This window comes from Seriola lalandi, unplaced genomic scaffold (genome assembly GCF_002814215.2).
Source record: "Seriola lalandi dorsalis isolate HSWRI2012SDOR001 ecotype SW California unplaced genomic scaffold, Sedor1 jcf7180001991033, whole genome shotgun sequence".
Taxonomy (NCBI): domain Eukaryota; kingdom Metazoa; phylum Chordata; class Actinopteri; order Carangiformes; family Carangidae; genus Seriola; species Seriola lalandi.
This window is the reverse complement of record NW_019461699.1, coordinates 1-460: the sequence shown is the minus strand read 5'-3', so window position 1 is coordinate 460 and position 460 is coordinate 1. Positions and strand designations below refer to the sequence as shown.

The 460-nt window shown below is 53.7% G+C and overlaps 1 protein-coding gene across 1 annotated transcript; it reads left to right on the top strand.

The window, feature by feature from the left end:
* Window positions 1–8: 8 nt before the first annotated feature.
* On the top strand, window positions 9–454 carry LOC111660648 (myb-binding protein 1A-like protein; the record flags this gene model as incomplete). Its single annotated transcript, XM_023414008.2, has 2 exons — window positions 9–275; window positions 410–454. Coding segments are annotated over exons 1-2 (305 nt in total), but the record flags the coding sequence as incomplete, so codon positions are not given.
* Between the last annotated feature and the right edge of the window lie 6 nt (window positions 455–460).

The window sequence follows — 460 nt, the reverse complement described above, 5'->3', positions numbered from 1 at the left end:
AAGCTGGCTCCAGAGATGGAGGTCTACGTGTCGGACTTCTTGCAGGGCTGTCAGGACTCAGACAAACAGCTGGTAGTGATGGTGGGCTTCTCCTCGCTGACCAACCAGGGTTACCCTGTGGTGCCGTCGGTGTGGAGGGTGGTGCAGCATCTCCAGCCTGCAGCTCTGCAGAACTACGTGGAGTGGCTGAAGAACATGTTCATGCAACCTCAGCTGGACAAGCTGCTGGACTTCAGCACTCGCAAGCAGAAAGGCAATCAGGAAGGACGGGAACAGTGAGTGTATATGTCTGCTGTAAAAATGTCTGTCTGTCTGACAATCTCATCTCTGTACCTGTCTGGTCTGGTGACCCTGAACAGGAAGACGCAGGGATGATAACAGGATGTGACTGCTGATTATCCCTTCTCAGGAACGAGGACTCCATATTCCGCCTGAGGAAGTGGATTGTTGCCCGGCTCAC